The sequence below is a fragment of the Phlebotomus papatasi genome, chromosome 2 (assembly GCF_024763615.1).
Source record: "Phlebotomus papatasi isolate M1 chromosome 2, Ppap_2.1, whole genome shotgun sequence".
In the NCBI taxonomy this organism is placed as follows: domain Eukaryota; kingdom Metazoa; phylum Arthropoda; class Insecta; order Diptera; family Psychodidae; genus Phlebotomus; species Phlebotomus papatasi.
Genome location: NC_077223.1, coordinates 75,920,436 through 75,948,202, shown reverse-complemented (window position 1 = coordinate 75,948,202; position 27,767 = coordinate 75,920,436). Strand labels below are relative to the sequence as shown.

Here is a 27,767-nt window from a genome sequence, read left to right as displayed (position 1 = left end):
CCTCCCAAAAAAATTTTCATCGATTGTCATTCAATTTGACATTCTGCTTTTTCTTTTCGCGGAATTTGCTCGTGTGTACATTTTTCCTCATTTTCTCTGGCAAGTTCTCCACGGCCGGTCAGTGTTCCTCCTCGAAAGTAATATCCACACCACGTGAAAATGGTCCTCTGTGCAGTTTCCCAGCGAGTTGTCACAAATTATCGCCACTTTAGGCACAGCATTCCTGCCTCTCGCGTAAGTTGATCTAGAAATTTTCCGTGAAAACGCATAATAAAAAACTTGGAACACTTGCTCCGGAAGGCTCGCGATCAAGGCCACGGGGTGATGACGTGCGATCAGTGGAATAAATATAAACTTGTTTATCACACAGATCCTCCTTGCGCACTATTCAACACAGAGAAAATCTGGAAAAGTGTATGAAAGTGCTATCGATGCAGTGCATGACATCAAGGATGGAGCTAAGCTTTTAGTGGGTGGTTTTGGACTCTGTGGCATTCCTGAGAATCTCATAGCTGCCCTTCTCAAGAAGGAAGCCACCAATTTCACCGTGGTGTCCAACAATGCTGGTAAGTACATGACCAAGAGATAACCCAGAGAGGGTGTGTCACTAGGTCGAGGTCATCAATCGCCTGACCACACGCGTCTAGCCCCCAAGCAAATCTTCCTTGTGCAGATTTTTTGTTCTCTCCAACAAGATTACGTAAAAAAAAGTCGGAGAATGACATGATTCATGGTGAAGGTTAAAATTAGATTAAGTTTGTTTGGCCGTGTGTGTTATCAGTCTATATGGGCCCCCGCTGAAAAAGTCGCAATGAATTGGGAGAGTGCAAAAGAAGATAAATCAATTGCGTCTTTTTTGTCTTCTTTGAAGGAGTGGACAACTTCGGGCTGGGACTCTTGCTCCAAAAGCGCAAAATTAAGCGAATGATTGCTTCCTATGTTGGTGAGAATGGAGAATTTGAGAAGCAATATTTGGCGGGAGATCTGGAAGTGGAACTCACACCACAAGTAAGTAATCTCTGATCATAAAAAGATTGTGGCACTAAATTAAATTTTAAGCGTAATTTACATTGTGAAGACCTTTCCATAAAGCTCTTGCATTGCGTAAAATTTTGAGAAAGAAAACCCAAAAACAATTTTGAAATAATTGGAAGATCGAGAAGATCTGTAAAGCTGTAGCTCTTTAAAATCTAAGCTAAGCCTACATATTAAAATTAAATTATTAAAAAAAATCTATATTGAAAATACTTAAGAGTTATTCTTCTAGTGGCTCAACCGCGCTGATCGATATCTTTAATCGTTTAGTCTTAAGTCCCAAAGGTCGCAATCTCTTGGAAATGTAAGAACACTAGAGCGAAAAGCGAAACATTTTGAAAAAAATAATTTTTTTTATGAAATGTTTAACAGTCTTCATTCCTGTAAGTTAGCCAATCTCAACCGGATAGGGTCCAAACTTTCTATAAATACATTTTAGAACGTATAGGGGAGACCGGGGTACCTATAGCTAAGGGTAGAATTAGTCAGTGGATTTTTCTCGTTTTTCTTAAAATGTACATCGCGCAAAGTATTTTTTAATGAAAGTAGGAACACATCCCCATATTGCCAAAAATATTTATAAGTCTGATCCAGTTATCCTAAAATTTAGAAACATTTTTATAAAATGGGTATAAATTGTAATTTTGATGGTACAGTTTTTGGATCAGCATTTGGTTTTCTGTGTTCCTAGTCAAGATTTCATAGTTTTACCTCGTTTCTGGTTTAATAAACCTAATTAAAAAATATTTTTCACTTGGATAATAATTATCCAATTTTTTTATATTAGATGATAAACACTGAAACAGCCCTCGGGGCAAATATAGCCACTCTTCCGTGGCGGGATAAAATTATCAATGATTTTTCACTAATACATGGATGGATAATTGTTAGATGAAAAAGTAGGGGAGACTGGGGCAAAAAGTCACAAAACGGATATTTTATTTTTTTACAAGTTACTCGAGCGCTTCAAAAATTTCTAATTAGCGCAGTTTTATAGGAAATTTAACGCTCTACAACTTTGTGAAAGTAATTTTCCTCTATTTTGTAAGGAAATACGTTTATCGAGGCAATTTCTAAAAGGTAATTTTGTGACTATTCTCAAAAATGCTGGGGCAAATAGTACCCGACATGGGGTATTATCATATTTTGATTCTCTTCATTACGGGATTCCGTAAATTTGAAAAAAGTACCGAGAGGACATATTTTCATAAAAAATTTATTCATCTACACCATTGTAAAAAACCGTTTTTCAGAAAAGTGCTTTTCAACCTATTTTAGAAAAAGACACACAAAAGACTGCAAATCGTTTGACCAGTGCAAACAACAAGCGGCGAGGCATGATAATGACGTTTCTTTTCGCTGTGAGACATCAGAAATTGCTTCGTTTTTTGTTACTTTTCACCCTAAGTGGTCATTTTTAATAAAAAGATTTCTGGAGAAAAGAACTTTTATGAAATTCTAAAATAGATAGCGGATTCGTTTTCAAAAAAAATCCAAATTATTTAGAAAATAATTCACCAGTGTGTCAATTTTGGAAAATAAGTAGGTAATAATTGTTATCTTCTGCGAGGAAAATATTTCAAAAATAGAGCTAAAAATTTCGATATTTTTTATTTTCTAAATTCCTTGTTCGAATTCTAAGAAACTTACAACATTGAAGAAGGTCTATGGAGGCTCTCTATAGAAAAAAATTTGAGCCGCTATCTTTTTTACCTTGGAAGATATTGAATTTTGAATTTTTCGATTTGTGACTTTTTGCCCCAGTCTCCCCTACTGTTGATATTCCAAGCAATATTGCCATTTGGATGAGCAACTTAAGAAATAGATTTTTTCAGGATGTTTGCATCAATTTTGCCGCAATTACAAAAATGTCATAAAAAAGTCGGCTAAAGCCTTTTTCTTTAGGTTTAAATGACATATTTAGCATCAGTGGGCTTCAATGTATCAAGCGAAACAATATTTGGTATCTCCAGTTTAATATTTCGTCTGGAATTATGGTGGCAATTAGCACCCCAAAAGTGGCTATATCTACCCAGGCCGGGGCAAGTGTAGCCAATGTTTCATACGTTTTTCATTATCCTTTCTAGAAAAACTCAAGGATTTTAGAGCCTCCTTGGACTACACTGTTTCATACAGCCAATATCCTAATGCTACTTATGAAATATAAAAACATTAGACAAACCTTATCATTTTTTCACAAATCACGCGCGAAAAAAAAGCTTCATTTGCTGGCTAATCTACCCCTATCTCCCCTAATAGGGTATACAGTAGACTCTCTCTCAATTGGACATTTGGGGCAAAATGTCATCCAAATTATCGAGAGATTTGGGCGTCAATGTCGTTATAAATTCCACAAAAAGCGTTCAATTATATAGAATCAGGATAAAATAAGAGAAACTACAGCGAATTTGAGTTAATTTGCTTTAAAATCAAGCGTGAAAATTGCCAACAAAATTTTTCGCCCAATTGAAAAAGAGCCGATTGAGCGAGAGTCTTTCTCTACCTAAAAAATTCCGGACAACGCAAAATACTGAACAGATCTATTTGGAAGTTCGGAATTGATGATCTAGTTCTAGTGATACGTCATTTAGTAATTATGCTCAGAGTTAGTTTTAGAATTATATTTAATTTATTGTTTTATTAATCCAGATTTAAGAAAGTTGTACGAACTACGAAATCTAAATTGGTTTGTCCGGAATTTTGGAATCTCCAGAATTCCAAATTTAAGATCATGAATATAATTCGCTCTAAAAAACTTTTTCTCGTTTGTTTCTTTCTTGTTTAGTTGTTCTTGCACAGTTATGACAGGATTTAAGCCGAGAGACAACTTATCATAATTAAAATCAAAATAATAATTTGACTAAATTCTTATCAATTTCCTACTAACTAAGCCCGACTATAGACTTAAGCCGAGAGACCGATTGGACCGATTGGTCAGAAACTGTTGGATATGTAATCTGATCATTATTTTGATTATACTTACGGTAAGCCGTCTTCTCTCGGTTTAAGTCGTAAGTGTGTCTAGAGCATTAAACTGCCTTCAGACTGTCTTTAGGTTTAGCCTAGTTCCCGAGGGTCTCAAAATCTTAAATAGTGAGAAATTTTATTGCTTTTTGAGAACCTAATAGGTTATTTATCTTTAATAATCCAATCCTAAAATGATTTTTTCCAAAAAATCTTGATTGATAAGAAATTAGAGCAATTAAGCCATATGGTTGTCTCAGGTCTGAAGCCGGTCTTGGGGTCCAAACAGATTCAGGCTGATCCTCGAGAATATTTAGCCTGTAAAATTTAACAGTAAAGGTTTAGGTAAATGAAATTTATGCAAATGATCTCTAATCGATGGTTCTAAGTCCTTAGCCGAAGCAAATTTAAAGGGCTAAGCGCTAAATATTCTCGAGAATCATCAGTATGATTCTACTTGGGCCCTCAGATACAAAAAAAATCAAGTAGATAATTCCGTTTATTATGAGACTTGGCTATAGAAAATGTTTCAGCTGCTTTAATAAACAAATTAATCTTATAGAGCAAGATCATTACGCAAGAAGTAATATTTCTTCCACAAAGTTGCTATTGACAATATTATTGCTCCAAGGCCGCGCAACAATCATCCACATCTGACAAAATATGAATTAATTTAAATAAGGAAATGTGGTTTTTTTTAATAGGGAACTCTTGCTGAAAGAATCCGTGCTGGAGGAGCTGGTATTCCAGCCTTCTTTACACCTACTGCCTATGGGACATTGATCCACGAGGGAGGCTCACCGATTAAGTATACGAAAGATGGAAAGGTGGAAGTTGCTAGTCAACCAAGACAAAGTCAGGCTTTCAATGGGAAGCCCTATATTATGGAAGAGGCAATCACTGGTGATTTTGCCCTCATCAAAGGCTACAAAGCCGACGAAATGGGAAATTTAAGTGAGTAAATGCAGCGTGTTGTAGTTGACCTTTTCATCTATTTGACTTGCAAATGAGATTGTTGATTTATTTTGCAGTCTTCAACAAGTCCGCACGGAATTTCAATGCTCCCATGTGCAAAGCAGCCAAGATCACAATTGCCGAAGTGGAAGAAATTGTTCCTGTGGGATCTCTGACACCGGAAAATATTCACATTCCGGGGATTTTTGTGCATCGTATTGTCAAGGGACCGTCCTTTGAGAAGAGAATTGAAAAGCTCAAGGTACGATCGGAAAAGGCATCGGCAATTGCTTCAACTCCGGCCGCGAAGAATCGTGAGAGAATTGCCAGGAGAGTAGCTTTAGAATTCCGTGATGGGATGTTTGTTAATCTTGGCATTGGAATTCCTGTTCTCTCGTCCAATTACATCCCCAAAGGGGTCAATGTGATGCTACAGTCAGAGAATGGAATCCTTGGTCTTGGACCTTTTCCCACAAAAGACCAAGTCGATGCGGATCTCATCAATGCCGGCAAAGAAACTGTTACCGTTGTGCCTGGAGCTTCGTATTTTGGCTCAGATGACAGTTTTGCCATGATCCGCGGTGGTCACATCGATATAACCGTACTGGGAGCAATGGAAGTGTCCCAGAATGGTGATCTTGCCAATTGGATGATTCCGGGAAAGTTGGTGAAGGGCATGGGAGGTGCTATGGATCTCGTAGCGGCTCCAGGAACTAAAACTATTGTTACCATGGAACACACAGCCAAGGATGGCTCACACAAAATTCTCAGCAAGTGCAATTTACCTCTCACGGGCAAGAATTGTGTGGACATGATTATCACGGAAAAATGTGTCTTCACCGTGGACGGTGAAAGAGGATTGACACTCATTGAACTGGCCGATGGGGTGACCGTTGAGGACATTGTTGCGTCAACTGGAGCAGAATTCCAAGTATCGGACAATTTGCAGAAGATGGGACAAGTCGAGGTGTAACTTCCATAAATGGAAGCCCAGTGTAAATATTTTGCATTTTAAAAACCTCCCCTTTCCGGACTCTCCCACAAAAATGTACATTTCTACAGGATTTTTTTTTCTTTTTGACTCAATGAATGTAATAAAACACTCATTTTTTTCGCAATTGATTTTGTTTTCTTAACCCTTTAAAACCCGGCGCAAAAAATCACGTTAAAACCCAGTTGGCATAAAATGCCAAGTCGGTTTTTTATAGGTAAAATACGAATTTTCAATATTTGTTGTGGAAACTGGCCGCTGTGTGGCGTTCGGGAAACAGTGGGGAAAATATTATTAGAGTTTTGGAGGGAAAAGGTGTGGTGAATTTAGAACTGTCAAGTGAATGAAAAAGGTGACGCACATTGTGAAATTCGAGAATAAAGTAAGAGAGTTTTTTTGGAAATTGTAAAAGGTTTTAATTTTGAGTACAACAATATTGTTTTTTTAGGGAATCTTCCCCACCTCGGGGGATAAAATTTCTCTGGCTCCCCTTGAGAAATCCTCGATAATATGACACGGAAAAATGGGGACTTTTCTTAAGGAAATTCCGGCCAACTTCCTAAGAATTGTGAGGAAAACTTAGAGATTTTACCCAGGGATATACCCGTGAACTCCCCTGAAAAAGTCAGGGGTCGGAAAAACTAGGGGACTTTTCTCAAAGAAATCTTTAGGAACTCTTCGGGAAAGATCGGAAAAACTTGAGGATAATTCTCAGGAAAATCCTTGGGAAATCCTTAAAAAAATCCCCACATTGTTCATTCCTCTTTGATTTTTTTCCTTTATTATTTCTTATCTTTATACTTCTTTTTCTTTTATGTCTCTTCAATTTTTTTCACTCTTTTTTACCTTATCATTTTTGTTACTCAATCGATGACTTTTATGTAACGTGCTCCCTCACACGACTGCTTGAATTCCCCTATTGATTTATGAAATATTCGATGTTCTATATGAACTTTGCAACCACAAAACCATCTCGCCCGAAGTATAAGCTTAACTTTTACAGAATTTCCCCCAATATTTCCCATGAACTCGCCACGGAATTTTCATATATCTCCGGAAGGAATTTTCCTCTTACCGTGAGAATTTTCCCCTCGATTTCCCTGGGAAATCTTCAAGAATGGTCTTAATGGTTAAATAAAATAATTTTTTTTTCAAATGGATAAATAGTATTTATGGATTACTGGCAATTCATTGGCAAACAGAAAAAAAAGTATTTTTTTATCATTGTTTGCACCTGATTTCTCGAATATAACTTAGTCAAGACTTTTTTGGCCGATACTGTACTTCTGAAGTGCTAAATTAATTGTTGCACTTGTAGTTTTGGTCTCATACAGACTTTCCATCACAGTTTAAATAAATTAGAAACGATAATACATTTTATAGAGACTCTCTCAAAAACAGCTTCACTGGTCTCCTAAAAAAACCAATAAAAAGAAATTATGTTGCTCATAAAACACAGATAATATCAAAAAAAATTGTTAGTATTCAAAAATATCTTCTGCTAAAAATTCAAAATATAAGCAAAATAAAAAAATATACGTGAAAATAAATTCCTAAAGACTTTAAATTTTCTTAATTAGATTTTTAATAATATTAAATAAATTATTGATTTATTAATTTGGGGGTTTATTTAGCAAAATATTAAAAATATGTGTAAAAATAAATTTTTGAGTTTTTTTTTAATTGTCCTGGTCGAATTTTTCATCAGATTAAATAAATTATGAATTTCTAAGTATGAGAAGTGCATTGGAGTGCAAGAAGTGCTGGAAGTATTGCATCATTTTCGGGAGTATCCCGAAATGCTGGAAGTGTAAAGGCTTTTCCATGCAAATTGTGGAAGTGTCGGGAAGTAGTGTACACATTTTCACCCTAATATCTCCCCCTTGGGTTTTAAAGTGTTAGGAATAAGACTAGTCAGGATAAATTAAAGAAATTGTAAAGGAGGACTCACCTCATTCTCATTTCAATTGGATCACCCTGTGGCAGTTCCGAAGATTTTTTTCAAAATTTCTTGCGATCCCAGCGCCTCTATTGGTGTAGTTTCCTTCCCGGTGTCAAGTTTTTGTCCTCCTGCGGGGATTTTCTCAGAAAAAAGTGAATTCCAAGGAAGAAAAGCAATGGCCAACAACAAATTCACCGTCCTTGGAAGGTATTTAATCCGCTTCAGTGGCCAGCCGACATTGACAAGGTCCCTCAATGGGAATTTTGTGAGATTTGTTGGCACGACAGCCAAGAAGTCTCCCAGTACTCTCAAGCTAACCCTCAAGGGATTGGGATTGGGCCTGGTTTTGGGCACTGGTTATGCTGGATACACTTTCGTCACAGAATCCAAACCAAAGGCTCATCTCGTCAATGAGAAAGAAGAGCTGTTTTTCCTGGACAAATTTCCCAATGTCAAAATCACGCGGAGCATTGTGAATCCAAAGGACAAGAGTGGCTTGAAAATCACTCTATTTCAGTACCAGACCTGTCCATTTTGCTGTAAAGTTCGGGCATATCTCGACTATAGTGGCATCTCGTACGATATTGTGGAAGTTGATGCAGTTCTGAGGCAGGATATCAAGTGGTCACCAACCAAAAAGGTTCCTACGATGCTAGTAAAGACGCCGGATGGGAGATTTCTTCAGCTTACGGACTCCAGCATGATTGTCTCAGTGCTGGCGAGTTTCCTGCGTGATCCTAGTCAGAATATTGTTGAGCTGGCATCTTACTATCCCAACATTACGTTCATGGACGAGAAGGGATCTAAGAAGGCAGACATCATGAACAAGTACTTCCTCATGTTCAAAGATGGAACACCCAGATCCCTGTCCAAGGAAATGCTGGAGGAGGAACGCAAATGGCGCACATGGGCAGACAGCCACCTGGTACATTTGATCTCTCCAAATGTCTACCGCACGAAGGATGAAGCTTTGGAGACGTTTGAGTGGTTTTCGGATGTAGGCGAATGGTCTCAGCATTTCCCAGCCTGGGAAAGAAATCTCATGGTCTACGTGGGAGCTGCAGCCATGTGGGCCATCAGCAAGCGTCTCAAGAAGCGCCATGATCTCTCTGACGATGTCCGGGGTCACATCTACGATGCCTTGGACAAATGGACGGATGCCGTGGAGAATAAGAAGACACCTTTTCTCGGCGGAAAGAAGCCAAATCTCGCTGATCTAGCAGTCTTTGGAATCCTTAGCAGCATGGAGGGTTGCAGAGCTTTCTCAGATTGTCTCGAAAACACTAGAATTGCCGGCTGGTTTTATGCAGTCAAGGAGCAAATCCTCCGAAATAGAGGACTTCTGCCTTAGGGAATTCCCAAATTTCAAGAGTATTGTATATCCTTCATCTTGTAGTACAGAACAGTTCCAGCTTCATCGCAAATAGCCACTGTAACACTGTAAATGTATTTCAAGAGACTCATTAGATGAAAATTATTGTTTTCTTGCGGAATACCCACATTTTCTGCCCTTCCGGAAGGAGACTTTTTTCAATGTTGCACACTTCTGCAAGGTCAACTTTCTTCCCGAAAATATAGGGAATTATTATGTTTACAATGCTGGAATTGGGCTTAGTTACAGCCAGGTATGTCTGGGAATCGTGTTCAATGTGATTAATAACCAGAGAATCTGTATTTCTCTTCAAATCTTCAGAAATATGCCGGAGAAGCTCTCTCCTATCCGACATGTTTAGTTTTTGTTTTCAATATAAAAAGTCACAGCTATTGCGATTGGTTTGGGGGTTAAATTTTCTTGTTTTCGTTCTTTTCGTTAAATGAAATATTTTCAAACATTTTTTCTTGAAGAAGTAAGGTAAGAGAAGGACATATCGACCATGCACCTTAGACCTTATATCGGCCAGCTTGCAGAAGATATCGACCACCAAGATAAAATGAATATTAAAAATTACTAAGTTTTGCCAATTACCTAAAGCAAAATATATTGCGTTTGTTCTATAATCTTCTGAATTAAGTTTTTCATCGAATTTTCAAGAAAATATAATTATGCATCTAATTTATTGAATCACTGTATCGGAGTCTTAATCAAAAATCAGCCATTTCTCAAATTCTTATGATTTTAGACTAGAATTTCAGTGACACAAAATAAGGAATAATACCTTATTTAAATGATTTACGAATCTGTATGAATGAAAAAAATACTACTTAATTATTCTACTTTTAGTATCAGAACACTTTTTAATTGTCTCGCTACGCATAATCAGAATTAATTTCTTAATTGAGAACAAGTGCGTTTTGTTCCAAGTACAAATCTCATCGGCCATTTTTCATCGTATTTCGATCATTTCGATGTCATTTTCACGAGCAGTAGAGGTTATGTTTTTGTTTTGAAAAAGAACTTACCCAGTGTAAATTTTGCATTTTATCAATATTAAATATCTTGAAGGGTGTCTTAGAAACTACAACTACAATATTCAGAGGAAGGATTGAAAAATGTGCTAGATATCATGACGACAGGTGAATCCTCTTGAAAACGTCTGCAAAGTATGGAGTGCCCAGACTGACCCTGAATGATAAACTTTCTGGAAGACAATCAAAAGGAAAATCACTGGTAAGCCAGTACTATAAGGGTCTTGATAGACATGAGGATTAGCCGAGAGGTGGCTTAGCGTAATCATATTAGAAATAATGGTTAAAGTGCATTTCCATAATTTTCCACTAAGTCGTTTCTCGGCTTAAGTCGTAAGAGTGTCTAGGACATAAGTCAAGAAAAAGAATAATCTAAGCTTGTGGGGGATCATGAAACAAGCCGAAATTGGTTTTCTTGTCGTTAAATCTACTACGTTAATACTTTGTCGTACAGAATAGGATCAGAATTATGGTAAAAAATTAGAAGATGCAGTTGCAGACATTCCTTCACGAACAATCTCCCTGTAAAGTGATAAAAACTGCTCCTGATAGTTGGGCAATTATCCGTTCTTATTATAAGGAATGGATGGCAGAGAGTGTTTCTTCGATTACATCGTAATCAATAAGAAAAATATTCAAATTTGTATTATTTTTTTAAAGGGTTTTATTTTTCGGCCGATACCTGCTCCACTCTTGGCCGATATCTTCTTCATCTGATTTCATATGGCCGAAGCAATATGCACATTGTATGGTTGCAATTTTACCAATTTTTTACTAATTTCTGTAAATGTTAAAAAATCAAATGTAGATATTGATAAATGGAATGCTAGTGCTAGAGTTCTAATTGGCATATTTAAAAATGCCAAAAACTGGTTTAGAGCTTTTATTTTAAGCAAATTATTAAGCATTTTTCTTAACTGGCCGCTAGCTACTTCCCCTTAGACACGACGTTGGCACGATTTAACGTATTTTGCTTGCAAGCTCTTCCCATAATTGAACTTGTCTACCAGAAGAATCATAAGAAGGTGAATGTAAAAGGATTAAGGGTTTCTTAGGTTATGTTTATCCGGAAGCCTATCGCACACGTACAAGAATTTTATTGGAAATTTCACGTGAAAAAATACAATTTAGTCTCTTCTCAGATCAAAGCGCTTCTCTTCAATGCCATCCTGGGTAATTATGTTGACGATAATCCCATCTCCAGTGTAGATATCTCGTTCGGCAGCCGAGATGAATGTATCTCTAGTGAGAGCAACTGCCTTCTCCACGGTAATATTTTTGTTTTGGACATTCTCCATATTCTTGAAGCCGACCTGATTATCCAGTACAGGCATCAGGAGAGCCCCAGAAGATCCACCTGCCTTGTAATCCGACTCCTCGCAGTTTCCAATAGGATCGTAGCTGAAGACCCTTCCCTTGCCATTGACATCCAAGCCAGCCACAATTGTGGAGGTGTAGTAGGGAAAGAATCTCTTGTTGTACATTGTGATAGAAATCATCTGGGCAATGGCATTAGTGGACATGGTCCGCTGATGTTGATGCTTGTACATCTGCATCTTAGCATTGATCAGACTCGTGAGAGCCTGGATATCGCACCAGCAGCCACCGGCACTCAAAACACATGAATCCGTCAGCTTAAACAATTTTGCCTGGTTCCGTGAATGGATGGAGTACCCAGAACTGAGTCGAGTGTCTGCTCCAATCACTGCAAAGTCATCTCCGGCAATGGCAACAACGCTCCTGGCAAAAGAATAAATTGCTGAGCCACTGCAACATAACCTCAAAGTTTAACTGAAATGGACAAAATCTCACCCTCCATTGGATTCATATGGGTAGAAATCACGTTTAATCGCCCCTGGGACTTCGTATTCGGGAAATTCTTCCAAACTCATGGTTTTTCTGCACTAAATTACAGAGGAAAATGCAATTTTCCGCGGATGCGATGAACAAACAAAATCACTTTCACAACTACTGGCTTAAACCACCGCGAGAGGCGCTTCTAGCACATTGAAGAAGAAACTCGTCTAAAGTCGACTTTAATAGATTTAAATTTAAATTGAAAAGAAACGTTATGCATCAACAACAATCCAACAACAACCGACGAGACGGACGAGACGGACGAGACAACCACTGCTTGAATTTTTTTCATAAAACTAATAATAAAAATAAATACAAAGGAATTCGTTAGGAAAATTAAAAAGGTCTAGAAAAAATAGTGGAAATCTCTGTTATAAAATTTAATAAACCCCTTGCCTTGGGAGAATCTTACAAAATTATACAAAACGGAATAAAAGCATTTTAAAACATCTAGAAAGAAAACTAATTCAAATCGTATTATTCGCCTGACGCTAACCCTTAAGAATATTTAGTCAGAAAAATTTTCGAAATATGGAAAAGCCCAAAATAATATTATACACTAAAATTGACTGACTTTATTGAATTAGCGGTCATTTTTTAAAGTAAGGTAAAGTGGCACAAGATGGACCATGGTACAAGTTGGACAGGGCTTTTTTTTCTTGATAAATTTAGTACTTCATTTTTATTTCTATATTTTTAATAGTGCTTTAGTTTTATAATTTGGTTCTTTGTGCTTAAAAACAAATTTTGTACTGTATTTATCAAGAAAAAAGCCATGTCCAACTTGTAACACTATGCCCAACTTGTATTACTTTATCCCAATCTTTGAAATCTCTTAGTTAGAAAGTAAGTTTGAGCTTGTTTTTTTTCTCAGAAATGTTCACAAAACCAACATAAAAACAAAAAAAATCATAAAAGAGGGGTGGCAAAATATCTCAGCTTTAAGGGAAAGCGCGCTACCTTCGTACGACTCATGCTTCAGACAATTCAATTTTTTTCTCTATGTTCCTTATGAATTTCACCCATAGATCTTTTCTGAAAATTTGAGGTATTGGATTACCTATTTAAATATAATATCATAATTTGCCAAATTCATTTATAACACATTGAAAAAAAAATTTGTGCGAAGCATAAATCGTCCGAAGGTACCCAAATAGCAATTTGGAGTAAGATTACCGTTGGATGTATGTATTCTGGATTCCAAAAACGGGTCCTATGACGGTCGTCAGAAAGTCGAATGACGGAAAGTGCGGAGAATAATATGACGGTAATTACGGAAGTCATTTGGCGTCATAATAACTCTGAGATTACCCGCCTACGACTAAAATATGACGCCGACTTCCAGTGTACTAATAAAAATTCTTCTCCTCACTGGATATATCTGAGGGGAAATTTCACTTGTCAAATGGCAAATAGAACTATTCAGAGCTGTGAGTTCTCAAAGTAATTGATATTTTCGCGTGTTTTCTCAACAATATAATAGTGTACATTGGGAGGAAGAGCTCCTTCAGTAGAGATGTGTTTTGTGATTCGAAAAAGTACAGTGCCGACAGAAGTTAAGTGAAAATTAGGCAATTTTTTGCATGATATATATACAAACATTTTTTTTGCAAAATGAAATTTTGTGATTTAGGAGTTTGCTCCAGTCTTTGGAGTGTTCTGTGATTTAAATTTTGTGTCGAAAAGACCTATTTAGTGAAAATTTTAAAAGATTCTTTTGTGTTGTTGCCATCCAATGGGAAAATTTTCGACATGTCGGATGGCTCATTCAGTGTGTATGTCAATTTCGTACCTATGCGCTAGAGAAGGACGCCAAATGCATTGTTTTTGGCGCGTCATATTTTGTACGGAAAAATACCGTCATTTGGAGTCGCTTTTGTTACTGCATGGTAGAGTAAATTTTAGAACCGTAAAATAACTATTATATTACTAATTCAATCTTGAGTAATGCTGTGACCAAAATTCGACGCGAATACGACTATTTTTTAAGATTCCAATTAGGAGTAATTTTTTTGACCATTTATTAACCAGTCATTTTTGAGTCAGAGTAATTTTTTGCGGATTGGGTAGAGCATTTTCTCCTAAATACGGAGTGCTCGATCGTGTGACAATAGATGCTGTGCTATACCCGGTAAAATACTGCCCTAGATAACATTGACTTATAGGTGGGGTTATCGAAGATCAGAACTCAATATCTCTTACGGTTTGGCCTTTAATCGTGTCACGATTTTTACCGATACCGCTATTTACCTATTAATTGACAAATAATTCCGATGCATCCAGGTTGGAAATTTCAAGGCCTTTCAAAAAAAAATCTAAATTTAACCAAAACACCAAAACGGTTAATCCTTTAACCCTTTAAGGACGACTGGGTCACCCGTGACCCATAGAGAAAATAATTTTTCCTGACTATATATACTGCGGCCATTTGTCCAATGGAACTTGGCCGGATTTCCCGGTTTCTTGTGGCCCGGTTGCCTAAAATTAGAATTTTTTTTTTTTTTTTTTCTTGCAGGAGGGCGGCTGATTTGAGGTGGCGTGGAAGTAATCTCACGCCGTCGTTCGCCTATTCCCTCCGTCACCTAAAATTATTACTGAGCTCAGCTCAGTCCCCATTGTCTTGTCCCTCCCAGGGCTTAAATGGTCGGTGGATGAGGAATAACAAAAAATAAATTATTAAATAAATAAATAAATGAATTAAAATTCTGATTTCACTCTGGAGGTTGGTCATCAACACTAAGACGGCGGTGGCCGCAGAAAGAAAAAACTACATACTAACGCATGATCAACAATTTGTACTTCTAAAACATTGTGATGAATAAATTATCTATCTATCTATCTATATCACAGTAAGATATCACAGATCTGAAGGCTATCACAGTTTAATAATTTAAAAGTCTGAAATAAAATGGACGTCACTAATAAGTTAATTAAAAATATCTCTAAAAAGTCGGGATATACACTTAACAGTTAGAGACACACCACATGTTTACATTGGTCACCGAAAACAAGCCAACTCACAAACATAAACACCTCCCTCTCATGCACCGACATTGGAGGTGACCTCGTGATCAATTTTCCCGAGGCCGTGATCGCCCATCGTAGTCCATGAATTGGTGATAGATTTCTATGGATCTACGAAGGGCTATCATTGAGACGGTGGTTTCGAGCCTTTTAGTGTATATTTTTAGGCGCCTGAGGCTCTCCACTGTCTCTTTGGGGATGGCTCCCCGAGTGCCAACTACGATTGGCAGCACTGCACTCGAGGTAGCTGTGCTGTACAACTCTCGCACAGTTTCTAGGAGGGGCGTATATTTGGAGACTTTGTCCCTGATCCCGGTGGTTAGGCCATCTCCGTCCTCGTGGCGGACAGTTATGTCGACCACGAAGACCCCTTCCTGGTTCTTCACTACCAAGTCAGGTTTGAGATTTCCGCCACCTGGAGGGGACATTGTCTGCTCCTTTAGGAGCTCCGCCCCAGGATCGCGACGAGCAATTTCATCCACGACAAGGTCACGGATTTCATCATGTCGTCGCATCCTTCTGCCTTTGGTATGTGTGCAGATGCCCACAATGTGCCCCAGTGTTTCTGGCATGGTGCCACACTTTCGACAATTAATGTCATTGTGCTGGATGAACTGGTTGGTCGCCACCTTGTTCCATAACGTGTTAGTACGGGCTCTCAGTGCCGTCAAGTACCTCGAGGGTCTCAGCAACGTGGGCTGGAACAGCCACCGATTACCCCCAGGCGAATCTTTAAAAGCACAGACAGCCGCACCTTGGGATTTACTGGCCGCCCAGTCGTTGATTAAGCGCCTCCTTTCACGGAGCTTGTACTCTTCGGCGACCTGCTCCGACTGTGCCGGCCATTCTATGCGGGCACATCTGGCTATTTTTGCCAGTCGGTTCTGGAGACCCGAGGCCTCGCTCAAGTGGCGCAACACTGGGTCATCAGATTGTAGTAACCTGATGCCCAGCTTGAGCGTAGTAGAAACCACAAGGGTCTCGAACCTCGGGATACCCAGACCCCCATCTTTGTTTCGGCAGTACAGCAATCCGTTGGTCACGGACTGCCGAAGATGGAGGATTTCTTTTATACAGGACCTCACGTCCCGGTCCAGGTGTCGAATGACGGTCATTGGGGGAGGAATTACCGTCATCTGGTACAGAAAGTGAGGTATTATATATCTACTTATGAGAAGGACTTTTTGGTGGGGCTTAAGAGGCAGGCGCCTAACTCTCCTCAAGCATTCCCCAAGTCCTTCCTGTAGGTGTCCAGATCCCATCCCACTCCAAGGAGAGACACTAACACCAAGATAACGAAGCGAACTCTCTGGGTCAGCGTATGGCACTGGATCTCCATTATCGAAGGACAGTCCGGGATCTACCAGATACCAAGTTCTACCCCTTGGCACAATACCGAACGTAGTGCACTTTGTTTCTGAAGTTATTTCTTTCTAATGTTTGTGCATAATCACGAAGTAGAAAGATGTAGGAATCTAGAATATTTTTTGCAAATCTCCAGCTACTTGCTATATAAAAAATATCTAAGCTCAAAAATTACGAATTTTTAAATTATCACAGTGGTGCTTGAATTTTAATATTTTTAATATTTCTATTTTTTTAAGCAGAAACCTCTTTTGACTAGAAATTGTAATAACTATACATAATATTTCTCAACAAAGTAAAAATTATAGTTCATTGGTATTTTCAGAAAAGCTTTATAATTTTCATGGGTCATATATGACCCAATCGTCCATAAAAGTAAAAAAATACCGAATGGATTTTCCAAGTTTTGAGGTCAGAATGTTTCATGTTTCTGTTCATGTGTGCGCAAAATAGTCAATTATACGTGTAATATTGTGTGATAATATGAAGCAGGTAATATTTTGATAATTTATAAAATACTTCTATACGTAAATGTTGTAAATTCATAACTTTTTACTCTTGTAGATGACTTCAAAAATGGAAAAAAAATCCAAGATCAATGACCACGAAATCATCCACATAATGCCCAGACGACAATTTTGTCCTGAACGAAAGCGACAAAATATACTTGGAACAAGATGTGGATGAAGTGGACTTTGAAGTTTCATCGAGAACGCATCAACGCCGAAAGAACTCCCGGATTCACAGCAATGTGCAACTACGTCTGAAATTTGCAGAGACAACTAACATTGCACCTACTCATTACCATGAAACATGTTTTGAAGAAAACTACGAAAGGCGCAGGTGCACATGGTGCTATTAGAAAAAAAGGATTATAATACCAATTGTATCCAGACTTCAAGATTCTTTGAGACCAAAAATTGAATGAGATATTTTTAAAATTAATTTTTGATCGTTTTAATTTTTATTCGTACTCTAAATAACTCTTCTTATTATCACAAATATATTCAAGTTATTTCTCCTTCAAAAATAACAGAGCAAACGAGTAAACTAGTCGTCTGGAAAATTTTATGCTTTTATACCTTTATGGACGATTGGGTCATATATGACCCTAGTTTTTCAGGACTTCTAGAGATAGGAAATTTTTTTCTAACCATAAAACTGTTATTTAGGCTAAAATATCGAGAGAAAATTTATTTCATTGAATTTCGCTCAGCAGAAAGCTTCTCGTCTTTAAAGGGTTAAGGACGATTGGAACACCGGTGTCCCATAAAGAAAATGATTTTTCCTGACTACCTAAAGTAATTTTTTTCTTATGTCTGTACATAATTGTAAAGTAGAAGGTTGAAGGAATCTAGGATATTTTTTGCAAGTCTCTAGCTATTTGCTATGTAGTAAATATTTAAGCTCAAAAATGGCGAATTTTTAAATAATCAAATTCATAATTGATTTTATTTATTTTTATACTTCCAATTTTTTAAGCAAAACCCTTTTGGCAATAAAAACTACAATACTCATACGTAATATTTTTCATTAAAGCGAAAAATATTATTCATTGGTATTGTTAGAAAAATTACTTAAATTTTTGGGCTATTTTTGTCCCTATCGTTCATAGAAGCACAAAATACACCGATTCAGACTCTATTGGACTTTCCAAGGTTAGATGTAAGACTTATCATTGATTATGTTTCCCAGTTTAATTTTTATTGTTGATTTTCAGTCCGTAAGTGTCTCGTCCTTCGAAATTGAAAAAGAAAATCTAATGGCGCTGGCACCTCCCTGAAGCTGGCCGAAGGCCAGCCGAAGGTTTGTGTCTTGGCTAAGGCCTATTCAGCCGAATGACATGCGGTTGAATAGGCCTTTTCCCCTCCGTCAGCTGATTGAATAGGCCTTTTCCCCTCCGGGTTTGAATTCAAAAATAACGGAAAAATTTTAACGGTTTGGGATGTGTAGGAATGGGAAAAAACTATTAATAAAAATTCAATCATCAATAAAATATGTTGTTCATTTTATTTTATTTCCTACTTGGTTGTGCTCCACATTAGTGGGGCACATTTTTTTTATATTCGGCTAGCATTCGGCTGGCTTCAGCTAGCTATATAGAAAACTGAAATGAGCCGAATAGTAGCCGACACCCATTATTTTCTGTCCAACACATAATTTGATTATTCTAATGATTCTTTCTGCACAAAATATCATTAGAATAATTTCTTTTAATTATTTACAACGTTTTCTGTCTTCGTGCACGTGATTAAATTATTTTTTTCCCATTCTGTTTGTCTTCGGCTGTGACTTTGATCCCAACGAAAATCGATTATCCGAATGCTTGTGTCTCGGGTGCGCCAAGAGCCGAGAGCAAAAGTTTTGCAAAAAAAAATGTTCTAATGCTTTTTCTTACACAAAATAGCATTAGAATGATTTCTTTTAATTATTTACATCGTTTTTTGCTTTCGTGCACGTGATTAAATTATTTTTTCCCCATTCTGTTTGTCTTCGGCTGGGATTTTGATCCCATCGAAATCGATTATCCGAATGCTTTGGTGTCTCGGGTGCACCGACAGCCGAGAAAAAAGTTTTGCAAAAAAAAATGTTCTAATGCTTTTTCTTGCACAAAATAGCATTAGAATAATTTCTTTTAATTATTTACATCGTTTTCTGTCTTCGTGCACGGGATTAAACAATCTTTTTCCCATTCTGTTTGTCTTCGGCTGGGATTTTGATCCCATCGAAATCGATTATCCGAATGCTTGTGTCTCGGGTGCGCCAAGAGCCGAGAGCAAAAGTTTTGCAAAAAAAAATGTTCTAATGCTTTTTCTTGCACAAAATAGCATTAGAATAATTTCTTTTAATTATTTACATCGTTTTCTGTCTTCGTGCACGGGATTAAACAATCTTTTTCCCATTCTGTTTGTCTTCGGCTGGGATTTTGATCCCATCGAAATCGATTATCCGAATGCTTTGGTGTCTCGGGTGCGCCAAGAGCCGAGAGCAAAAGTTTTGTAAAAAAAAATGTTCTAATGCTTTTTCTTGCACAAAATAGCATTAGAATAATTTCTTTTAATTATTTACATCGTTTTCTGTCTTCGTGCACGGGATTAAACAATTATTTTCCCATTCTGTTTGTCTTCGGCTGGGATTTTGATCCCATCGAAATCGATTATCCGAATGCTTTGGTGTCTCGGGTGCACCAACAGCCGAGAGCAAACGTTTTGTAAAAAAAAATGTTCTAATGCTTTTTCTTGCACAAAATAGCATTTGAAAATAATTTCTTTTAATTATTTACATCGTTTTCTGTCTTCGTGCACGGGATTAAACAATCTTTTTCCCATTCTGTTTGTCTTCGGCTGGGATTTTGATCCCATCGAAATCGATTATCCGAATGCTTTGGTGTCTCGGGTGCGCCAAGAGCCGAGAGCAAAAGTTTTGTAAAAAAAAATGTTCTAATGCTTTTTCTTGCACAAAATAGCATTAGAATAATTTCTTTTAATTATTTACATCGTTTTCTGTCTTCGTGCACGGGATTAAACAATTATTTTCCCATTCTGTTTGTCTTCGGCTGGGATTTTGATCCCATCGAAATCGATTATCCGAATGCTTGTGTCTCGGGTGCGCCAAGAGCCGAGAGCAAAAGTTTTGTAAAAAAAAATGTTCTAATGCTTTTTCTTGCACAAAATAGCATTTGAAAATAATTTCTTTTAATTATTTACAACGTTTTTTGCTTTCGTGCACGGGATTAAACAATCTTTTTCCCATTCTGTTTGTCTTCGGCTGGGATTTTGATCCCATCGAAATCGATTATCCGAATGCTTGTGTCTCGGGTGCGCCAAGAGCCGAGAGCAAAAGTTTTGTAAAAAAAAATGTTCTAATGCTTTTTCTTGCACAAAATAGCATTAGAATAATTTCTTTTAATTATTTACATCGTTTTCTGTCTTCGTGCACGGGATTAAACAATATTTTTCCCATTCTGTTTGTCTTCGGCTGGGATTTTGATCCCATCGAAATCGATTATCCGAATGCTTGTGTCTCGGGTGCGCCAAGAGCCGAGAGCAAAAGTTTTGCAAAAAAAAATGTTCTAATGCTTTTTCTTGCACAAAATAGCATTAGAATAATTTCTTTTAATTATTTACAACGTTTTCTGTCTTCGTGCACGATATTAAACAATTATTTTCCCATTCTGTTTGTCTTCGGCTGGGATTTTGATCCCATCGAAATCGATTATCCGAATGCTTTGGTGTCTCGGGTGCACCGACAGCCGAGAAAAAAGTTTTGTAAGAAAAATTATTCTGATGCTGCATTTCACACTAAATAGCATCAAAGTAATTTCTTTTAATTATTTATAGCGTTTTTTATTTTCCTGCAAAAAAAATTTTCAATCTGTTTATCATCGGCTGACAAGTGGAATTACATGTATCATGATTTTTTTTTAATCTGTGTCTTTGATTATGAACGCAAAATTTACTAAACGAAACGTTTTATCAAAAAGTATAAAATGCGAAATTTAACTAAATTATAAAATAACATCAATGACTGAAAGGACACTTTATGCGACACATATCAAAGAAAAACTGTTTGTTAGCCAATGTAAGAAGCGGTGGTGCAGTGGTCTAACGCGGAATTTGTTATGGAAGCGTTCAGGGTTCGAATCTGACCTCATTTTCAGTTTGATTCCCTTTTTATATCACTGTTTTTTTTTACTTTCCGCGTTTAATATGTATATTTTATCCTTAAATTATAATAGTTTTCACTATACGATAAAAACGAATCCAGATTTCCTAGTTCAATTTAAACGGAAAGTAGAATTTTACAAATTTTATTCTTTGAAACGAGAGGTATTCAATTAGGAAATCTCGACTTGTTTTTTACTCTGTAGTGAATACTACTAAATTGAGCATAAAATATGCATATTATAAAACGTTAAAAAATAAAAAGATGATATAAAACAGGGAAAAAAGCAGGGTGAATGTCAGACTCGAACCCGGGACGCTTACGTAAAACGCCATGTTCATGACCACTTTTTTTTTCGCTTCTCATGTCGACGTACAGCTTTTCTTTAATACGTGTTGCGTAAAGTGTCATTTTTTTTAAATGCTTTTTGGTTTTTTTTTAATTATTTACGAAATTTCACACTCTTTTGGTATAAGTATATTATAAATAGTTGAATCTTATGGTTTTCTGTGTATAGAGGAAAGCCACATATATTTTAAAGTTTGTCATCGGTTCGGTTTTTCATCCCATTGAAATTGATTAGCCGAATGTGAGGCTTGGTTGAAGCTAGAGTAAACAATTGCTTTGAAATAATTATTCTAATGTTTTATTGAGCACAGAATAGCATTGTAATTAATAATTTAGAATTAAATATTTTACTTTTTGTTATCGACAAAACTTCTCAACAAAGAAAAATTAACCTCCAATTTACAAAATTAAATTTAAAAAAAAAACGAGAATTTAATGTAAAAATGTATTCCATATTATTAGAATTATTAGCATTAGAATGACTAAATTATTTAAAACTTAAAGTTCAATGGATTTTTTCATTAAGAATATCCCAGACACATTTTCAGTTAACATTGTTCGGCTGGAATCGATGAGATCAGCCAAACTATTTTTTAAGAATAGGGGAGACCGGGGAGGTTTGGGACAGGGGTACTGTGAGACAAGGCGATTTTTTCATTATTTTTTTTAAATAAACGAGATTTGACCACTACTCAATCGTAGGCAATATTAAGATGTATCTTAGCTAAAAGAATGGATATCCTCAGTTTTATTGTTTTAATTCTATGAACACTTTCTTAAAAATTGTATTTTTTTATTTCTCAGTTTTTCCCTTTGTATTTTAAATCAGCTATACATAATCAAAACTTTTTTATCTCATTAGCTAGCAGTATAATCTGGGAGCATATTTTTATAAAAGCTTCAGAGATTATACGCTCTTGTTTTTTACTTAAAGGTTTTAAATAACAAAACTACTCGCGGGGATGTTTGGGACACCTGAAAAGGGTTGAATGGGACATTGATTTTCGACAAGATTGTTGTTGAATTGTTTATTGTCAAAATAAAGTGTAATGCCCAGTACTGAAAATATATTAGGTCTATCCGACTTACAGACCACCCACACCACACACTTATAAGTCCGTCCCTATTTGAATTTCGCTCACTGTATTAGAATTATCATCATTCAAATTCCTCAGGCGAGTAGATTCTCTAGGACACTCTTAGTTTTGAACTCATTGACGGATTCCTGTTTGATTTTACGACAACAGCGTGGTAGTTGTTTTTCCTTATTTCTCTGAATAAGCTCTCACTTTGCATTTTGTAGAAAACTTGTGAGATTTGTAGAGGATATTGCTCGAGAAATTTTCCAGAAAATAATTTTTAACGGGATTGGGAAAAGGCGAATATCCTCAGGAGAAGAATTTATTAGTTCCCAAGATATTTATGGTTTAATTGTCTCTGTAGTTGGAGACAACTGCTCAACTGGTAAACTTTGCACAAGAGAGAGATTTTCAGTACTGGGCATTACACTTTATTTTGACAATAAACAATTCAACAACAATCTTGTCGAAAATCAATGTCCCATTCAACCCTTTTCAGGTGTCCCAAACATCCCCGCGAATAGTTTTGTTATTTAAAACCTTTAAGTAAAAAACAAGAGCGTATAATCTCTGAAGCTTTTATAAAAATATGCTCCCAGATTATACTGCTAGCTAATGAGATAAAAAAGTTTTGATTATATATAGCTGATTTAAAATACAAAGAGAAAAACTGAGAAATAAAAAAATACAATTTTTAAGAAAGTGTTCATAGAATTAAAACAATAAAACTGAGGATATCCATTCTTTTAGCTAAGATACATCTTAATATTGCCTACGATTGAGTAGTGGTCAAATCTCGTTTATTTAAAAAAAAATAATGAAAAAATCGCCTTGTCTCACAGTACCCCTGTCCCAAACCTCCCCGGTCTCCCCTATTCTTAAAAAATAGTTTGGCTGATCTCATCGATTCCAGCCGAACAATGTTAACTGAAAATGTGTCTGGGATATTCTTAATGAAAAAATCCATTGAACTTTAAGTTTTAAATAATTTAGTCATTCTAATGCTAATAATTCTAATAATATGGAATACATTTTTACATTAAATTCTCGTTTTTTTTTTTTTAATTTAATTTTGTAAATTGGAGGTTAATTTTTCTTTGTTGAGAAGTTTTGTCGATAACAAAAAGTAAAATATTTAATTCTAAATTATTAATTACAATGCTATTCTGTGCTCAATAAAACATTAGAATAATTATTTCAAAGCAATTGTTTACTCTAGCTTCAACCAAGCCTCACATTCGGCTAATCAATTTCAATGGGATGAAAAACCGAACCGATGACAAACTTTAAAATATATGTGGCTTTCCTCTATACACAGAAAACCATAAGATTCAACTATTTATAATATACTTATACCAAAAGAGTGTGAAATTTCGTAAATAATTAAAAAAAAACCAAAAAGCATTTAAAAAAAATGACACTTTACGCAACACGTATTAAAGAAAAGCTGTACGTCGACATGAGAAGCGAAAAAAAAAGTGGTCATGAACATGGCGTTTTACGTAAGCGTCCCGGGTTCGAGTCTGACATTCACCCTGCTTTTTTCCCTGTTTTATATCATCTTTTTATTTTTTAACGTTTTATAATATGCATATTTTATGCTCAATTTAGTAGTATTCACTACAGAGTAAAAAACAAGTCGAGATTTCCTAATTGAATACCTCTCGTTTCAAAGAATAAAATTTGTAAAATTCTACTTTCCGTTTAAATTGAACTAGGAAATCTGGATTCGTTTTTATCGTATAGTGAAAACTATTATAATTTAAGGATAAAATATACATATTAACCGCGGAAAGTAAAAAAAAACAGTGATATAAAAAGGGAATCAAACTGAAAATGAGGTCAGATTCGAACCCTGAACGCTTCCATAACAAATTCCGCGTTAGACCACTGCACCACCGCTTCTTACATTGGCTAACAAACAGTTTTTCTTTGATATGTGTCGCATAAAGTGTCCTTTCAGTCATTGATGTTATTTTATAATTTAGTTAAATTTCGCATTTTATACTTTTTGATAAAACGTTTCGTTTAGTAAATTTTGCGTTCATAATCAAAGACACAGATTAAAAAAAAATCATGATACATGTAATTCCACTTGTCAGCCGATGATAAACAGATTGAAAATTTTTTTTGCAGGAAAATAAAAAACGCTATAAATAATTAAAAGAAATTACTTTGATGCTATTTAGTGTGAAATGCAGCATCAGAATAATTTTTCTTACAAAACTTTTTTCTCGGCTGTCGGTGCACCCGAGACACCAAAGCATTCGGATAATCGATTTCGATGGGATCAAAATCCCAGCCGAAGACAAACAGAATGGGAAAAAGATTGTTTAATCCCGTGCACGAAGACAGAAAACGATGTAAATAATTAAAAGAAATTATTCTAATGCTATTTTGTGCAAGAAAAAGCATTAGAACATTTTTTTTTGCAAAACTTTTTTCTCGTCTGTCGGTGCACCCGAGACACCAAAGCATTCGGATAATCGATTTCGATGGGATCAAAATCCCAGCCGAAGACAAACAGAATGGGGAAAAAATAATTTAATCCCGTGCACGAAAGCAAAAAACGATGTAAATAATTAAAAGAAATTATTCTAATGCTATTTTGTGCAAGAAAAAGCATTAGAACATTTTTTTTGCAAAACTTTTTTCTCGGCTGTCGGTGCACCCGAGACACCAAAGCATTCGGATAATCGATTTCGATGGGATCAAAATCCCAGCCGAAGACAAACAGAATGGGGAAAAAATAATTTAATCCCGTGCACGAAAGCAAAAAACGATGTAAATAATTAAAAGAAATTATTCTAATGCTATTTTGTGCAAGAAAAAGCATTAGAACATTTTTTTTGCAAAACTTTTTTCTCGTCTGTCGGTGCACCCGAGACACCAAAGCATTCGGATAATCGATTTCGATGGGATCAAAATCCCAGCCGAAGACAAACAGAATGGGGAAAAAATAATTTAATCCCGTGCACGAAAGCAAAAAACGATGTAAATAATTAAAAGAAATTATTTTCAAATGCTATTTTGTGCAAGAAAAAGCATTAGAACATTTTTTTTTGCAAAACTTTTGCTCTCGGCTCTTGGCGCACCCGAGACACAAGCATTCGGATAATCGATTTCGATGGGATCAAAATCCCAGCCGAAGACAAACAGAATGGGAAAAAAATAATTTAATCACGTGCACGAAGACAGAAAACGTTGTAAATAATTAAAAGAAATTATTCTAATGATATTTTGTGCAGAAAGAATCATTAGAATAATCAAATTATGTGTTGGACAGAAAATAATGGGTGTCGGCTACTATTCGGCTCATTTCAGTTTTCTATATCGTCAATTAAATCAGCATTTATCGTAACTTCATTTTTGCGATTTTGAGATATATACATATTTGGAATCAGCGTAATTTTGTTTATTAAACGTACTTATGAAAAAGAAACTTTTATAAGCCCAATAAAAATTATTTTAAACAAAAATTATCGTAAGTGCCCTTAATTAAGAAAAATTTATCAGAATTTGTCGTAACTTCCATTTTTGGGGAAGTTACGACAAATTTCCATACAAAATTTTCAATAATCAGCATTTGCCGTAACTTCTTTTGCTGACTTGCGTAGCTTGTAATTTGCAGCAAAATTGCAATATTTCACAATAAAACGTTTATAAACTCTTCCAAATATCGAAAGACAGTGTGAATAGTGTAACACGAAATCATTTTAATTTAATATTTGCGAGAAAAAAATGAGAAAATATCACTACCCATCTGTCATTAATTCAAAACAAAACAAGCGACGTGGCGAACAAAATTTATTCAATAAAACTTATGAAATAAAAGCTTTTAGGGACAGGGATAACAGTATTATTGACTAATTTAGTCAAATAAAGGCGCTTATTATCGCTAGAATAATTCAAATTGATATAATGCATTTTAGAAAATTGTCGTAACTTCCAAGATCTCCATACATTGGAAGTTACGGCTTTATAAACGATGGAAGTTATGATAAAATATTATTGTGTTTCTTCTAACATATTTCTCAATATTGCAGCTTTTAAATAATTTTATAAAGATTTTCTCGAGTTAACTTACAGTTTATTAGTGCCACTTTTATTATTTTGACTCAAAAGTATCGCATTCGGGGCTCATTTTTAAGAAAAATAATAATGAACTGAAAATTTCGTCTCCTGAAAAGTTGTCAAAAGGAAGTTACGACAAATGCTGATTTAACTGACGATATAGCTAGCTGAAGCCAGCCGAATGCTAGCCGAATATAAAAAAAATGTGCCCCACTAATGTGGAGCACAACCAAGTAGGAAATAAAATAAAATGAACAACATATTTTATTGATGATTGAATTTTTATTAATAGTTTTTTCCCATTCCTACACATCCCAAACCGTTAAAATTTTTCCGTTATTTTTGAATTCAAACCCGGAGGGGAAAAGGCCTATTCAATCAGCTGACGGAGGGGAAAAGGCCTATTCAACCGAATGTCATTCGGCTGAATAGGCCTTAGCCAAGACACAAACCTTCGGCTGGCCTTCGGCCAGCTTCAGGGAGGTGGCGCTGGCACACCTTTTTAATTGAATGGAATTCAATCGATTGAAATTTTACCTCTCACTCTTTCAAACTGAAATCAGATACAGTTATCTCTTGCTGCCAAATGAAATTTAAAATTGAAATTGAAAATGAAAATGAAATTTTAATTTCCATTTGATAGAAAGGGACAGCTATATCTGATTTCAATTTGAAAGAGTAAGGGAGGTAAAATTCCAATCGATGGAATTTAACTAAATTGAAAAGGTGTGCCAGCGCCATAATAGAACCGTTTTTTAAACAAACCAAAAACATGATTTGGGGAGTTAGAAAGGGGATGAGGGAAAAGGAGAAAAATGTCTAGAGCTAATCTTCACTTATGGGAAGGGTCATCGAAGACCACAAGTCGATATCTCTTACCGTTTATGTTCCAGGCCGGTAGCAAGTTGAAAAAAAGTGTTATCTCTTTGAGTTCGGGTTCGAGCAGTAAAGTAGCAAAAACTCAGAAAAGAGAGCAATAAAGGGAAAATCAACAACTTACCTAAACAGTGATTCAGAAATCAGAAATCTGAGCAGATAAGACAAAGAGAAAAGGCAGATAAAA

The 27,767-nt window shown here is 36.0% G+C and overlaps 3 protein-coding genes across 3 annotated transcripts; 2 read left to right on the top strand and 1 right to left on the bottom strand.

Annotated features, from left to right (window-relative positions):
* The first annotated feature begins 28 nt into the window (after positions 1-28).
* LOC129804416 (succinyl-CoA:3-ketoacid-coenzyme A transferase, mitochondrial) lies at positions 29-6,071 on the top strand. Its single transcript, XM_055851678.1, has 5 exons — positions 29-234; positions 371-566; positions 872-1,008; positions 4,704-4,953; positions 5,031-6,071. The coding sequence occupies exons 1-5, from the start codon at positions 160-162 to the stop codon at positions 5,924-5,926; spliced, it is 1,554 nt and encodes a 517-aa protein (XP_055707653.1). The 5' UTR covers positions 29-159; the 3' UTR covers positions 5,927-6,071.
* Positions 6,072-6,277: 206 nt separating this feature from the next.
* LOC129804410 (prostaglandin E synthase 2) lies at positions 6,278-9,360 on the top strand. The gene is made up of 2 exons (XM_055851672.1): positions 6,278-6,326; positions 6,393-9,360. The coding sequence occupies exon 2, from the start codon at positions 8,062-8,064 to the stop codon at positions 9,235-9,237; it is 1,176 nt and encodes a 391-aa protein (XP_055707647.1). The 5' UTR covers positions 6,278-6,326; positions 6,393-8,061; the 3' UTR covers positions 9,238-9,360.
* A 2,012-nt stretch (positions 9,361-11,372) lies between these two features.
* LOC129804409 (proteasome subunit beta type-1) lies at positions 11,373-12,293 on the bottom strand. Its single transcript, XM_055851671.1, has 2 exons — positions 12,105-12,293; positions 11,373-12,032 (listed from the first exon to the last, which is right to left on the bottom strand). The coding sequence occupies exons 1-2, from the start codon at positions 12,182-12,184 to the stop codon at positions 11,420-11,422; spliced, it is 693 nt and encodes a 230-aa protein (XP_055707646.1). The 5' UTR covers positions 12,185-12,293; the 3' UTR covers positions 11,373-11,419.
* Between the last annotated feature and the right edge of the window lie 15,474 nt (positions 12,294-27,767).